The sequence below is a fragment of the Eimeria tenella genome, genomic scaffold (genome assembly GCF_000499545.2).
Source record: "Eimeria tenella Houghton genomic scaffold, Eth_scaff95, whole genome shotgun sequence".
In the NCBI taxonomy this organism is placed as follows: Eukaryota; Apicomplexa; class Conoidasida; order Eucoccidiorida; family Eimeriidae; genus Eimeria; species Eimeria tenella.
In genome coordinates, this window is record NW_013543472.1 from 21,193 (window position 1) to 23,743 (window position 2,551).

Genomic DNA, 2,551 nt, shown 5'->3' on the forward strand with positions numbered 1-2,551 from the left:
AAATAAATAAATAAATAAATAAATAAATTGGAGGAGAGGCGGGGGAGCAGAAGCAAACGGACGAAGCGGCTGCGGCTGAGGCCGCCGCTGCGCCTCAGGGTTTAGGGTTTAGGGTTTAGGGTTTAGGGTTTGGGACCTGCTGGGAGACTGTTTGGGTCCTCAAGTCTTGCATTTTGAAGAAGGAATTAACTTCTCGCAAAACAGCTGCAAAAGTCTTTGGCAAAATTCTGCTGCGGTGCAGCTTCGCCATTGCTGCCAGCACCAAGTGTTCAGACAGCGACAGCTCCTGCCACTCAGGGTCTTGCTGCTGCAGCAGCAGCAGCAGCAGCAGCAGCGGCAGCGGCAGCGGCAGTAGCAGCAGTGCGCGGGGGCGCCGGAAGGAGCAGCAATGCAAGATGCAGCAGCAGCAAAAGCAAAAGCGAAAATGGCACCGGGCACAGGCAGCAGCAGAAGCAAAAGCAGCACAAGCAGCAGCAGCAGCAGCAGCAGCAGCAGCGCAGGTAAGAGGAATGATGTGCAGGGGTGCGCGAAGGGAAGGTAAAACAAAGACACGGAATCCTGGCACAGTTCACGCTGTTCGTGCTGCTGCTGCTACTGCTGTTGCTGCTACTGCTGCTATTGCTGCTGCTACTATTGCTGTTGCTGCTATTTCTGCTGTTGCTGTCGTTGCTGCTGCTGCTGGTGCTTACCTCCACGGTACTGATTGCATCTGCACACAATTTCAGCCGCAGTCCCTCCTTTTTTTGCTGCTGCTGCTGCTGCTGCTGCTGGCTTTCCCCCTCAGCAACGGGAGCAGCAGCAGCAGCAGCAGCAGGCTCCTGCTGCCAGCTGCTGCGGTCCCCCTCTGTTTGCCGAATAGGCGAGTGCAGCGGCGAGAGGGCCTCGGGGGCCTCGGGGGCCCCCCAAGCTGCTGCTGCTGCCTCAGCAGCAGCACGCGGCAGCGGGGGCCGCAGCAGCAGCAGCGGATGCACAGCAGCAACAATGAAGCTGCGGGCGTCTCGCCCCAAAGCCAAAGCGCGCTCGCACAGAGCCTGCAGCAGCAGCAGCAGCAGCAGCAGCGAAGGACACACGTGGAGAAGCAGCAGCAGCAACGGCTATTGGCGAAGCACCAGCAGCAGCAGCAAAGAAGCACGCAGCGCGGCCACGCCCGCAGCAGCACGCACGCCCAGAACAGCAGCAGCAGCAGCAGCAGCAGCAGTCTGACAACAAATTTGGGGTCCCTGAATTCCTTGTCGACTGCAGCACGGAAGGCCTTAAGAAACCTCTCGGCCTTTTGCAGGTCCCCCCCATCCTCCCCGCCGCCGCCGCCGCTGCTGCTGCTGCTGCTGCTGCTGCTGCTGCTGCTGCTGCTGGCGGCGAGAAGCTGCGGGGCGGCGACGGCGAGGAGGCTGGAGCGGAGGAAGGCGAGGAGCTGGGGTGTACGTACACCCGGAGACAGGGAGAGCTTCTGCATCGTGAATCTGCTGCGGATTCTTTTTTCCATAAAATCAATTAAATCCAAAACTGGAGAAAGGCAAACAGTGAAGATGTGGAGGCCCTGCGCGTGCTGCAGGTCGAAGAGGTTGTACAGCAGCTGCTGCTGCTGCTGCTGCTGCGCGCCCCCGCTGCTGCGCTCCCGCTGCAGCAAGCAGCACACTTCCGCGCGGTCCAGCACCAGCAGCACCGCCCGCCCCAGCAGCGAGCAGCAGTCCAGCAGCAGCAGCTGCAGCCGCTGCAGCCAGTCCCCGAAGCTCCCGCCCCCCTGCTGCAGCAGCTGCTGCTGCTGCAGGTGCTGCTGCAGCTGCTGCTGCAGCAGCTGCCGCTGCTGCAGCGCCGCGCACAGCCGACGCACGATGGCCTGCAGTATGGCGGTGTCGCTCGCGTACAAAGAACAGTTCACACGCACCACCAGCAGCTGCCGCTGCTGCTGCTGCTGCTGCTGCTGCTGCTGCACGAAGCGCAGCGCGACCTCAACTGCTGTTGTTGCACCTGAGCCTCGGGGCCCCAAAACCAAAACGCTGCTTTTCTCTTTAAGTTCGAGGCAGCAAATAAGTTTGGCAGCAAAGGCCCCAGCCACCGCCTCCACAGAAGCCCCCTTGCTGCTGCTGCTGCTGCTGCTGCGGGTGCGGATCGCAGCAGCAGCAGAACTGTCGCCCCGCAGCAAAGACTCTACTATGGGGGAAGGCTCAAACCCACTCTTCCGCGGGGGGCCCCCCGGGGGCCCCTCTAAAGATATGCTGTGCAGCTCGCCCCTGAGAGCAGCACGAAGCCGCTGCCGCAGCACGTGCTGCAGCAGCAGCAGCAGGTACTCTCCGGACTTGAGGCGGTCCAGCAGCACTTCGGAAAGGGGAGGGATCGCCTCAGCTTCCCTTTCTGCTTCTGCTGCTGCGGCTTGCGCTGCTGTTGCTGCTGCTGCTGGCTCTGGCGCGGCTGCTGCTGCCGCTGCTGCTGCTGCTGCTGCTGCTGTGTGCGCGTCTGCAGGGGGCCCCGGGGAGCCGCAGTGGCGCTTCGGTGAAGGCTGAGGGTCCTCTGAGGGGACCCTGGTCCTCCGAGGCCCCAAGGGGGGCCCCAT

General features: G+C 62.3%; 2 protein-coding genes across 2 annotated transcripts in view; one reads left to right on the forward strand and one right to left on the reverse strand.

The window, feature by feature from the left end:
• The window catches only part of ETH_00021975 (uncharacterized protein), a gene marked incomplete at both ends in the record, with an annotated part of 2,478 nt that extends 1,974 nt beyond the window's left edge, over positions 1–504 (forward strand). Inside the window, one exon of the mRNA XM_013378700.1 lies at positions 274–504. Coding sequence (XP_013234154.1) covers positions 274–504 — 231 coding nt within the window. The remainder of the gene's footprint in view (positions 1–273) is intronic.
• A 181-nt stretch (positions 505–685) lies between these two features.
• Positions 686–2,551, reverse strand: ETH_00021980 (uncharacterized protein; the record flags this gene model as incomplete). The annotated part of the gene is made up of 3 exons (XM_013378701.1): positions 686–709; positions 789–1,031; positions 1,205–2,551. 3 exons carry the CDS (start codon positions 2,549–2,551, stop codon positions 686–688), a joined length of 1,614 nt encoding a protein of 537 aa, XP_013234155.1.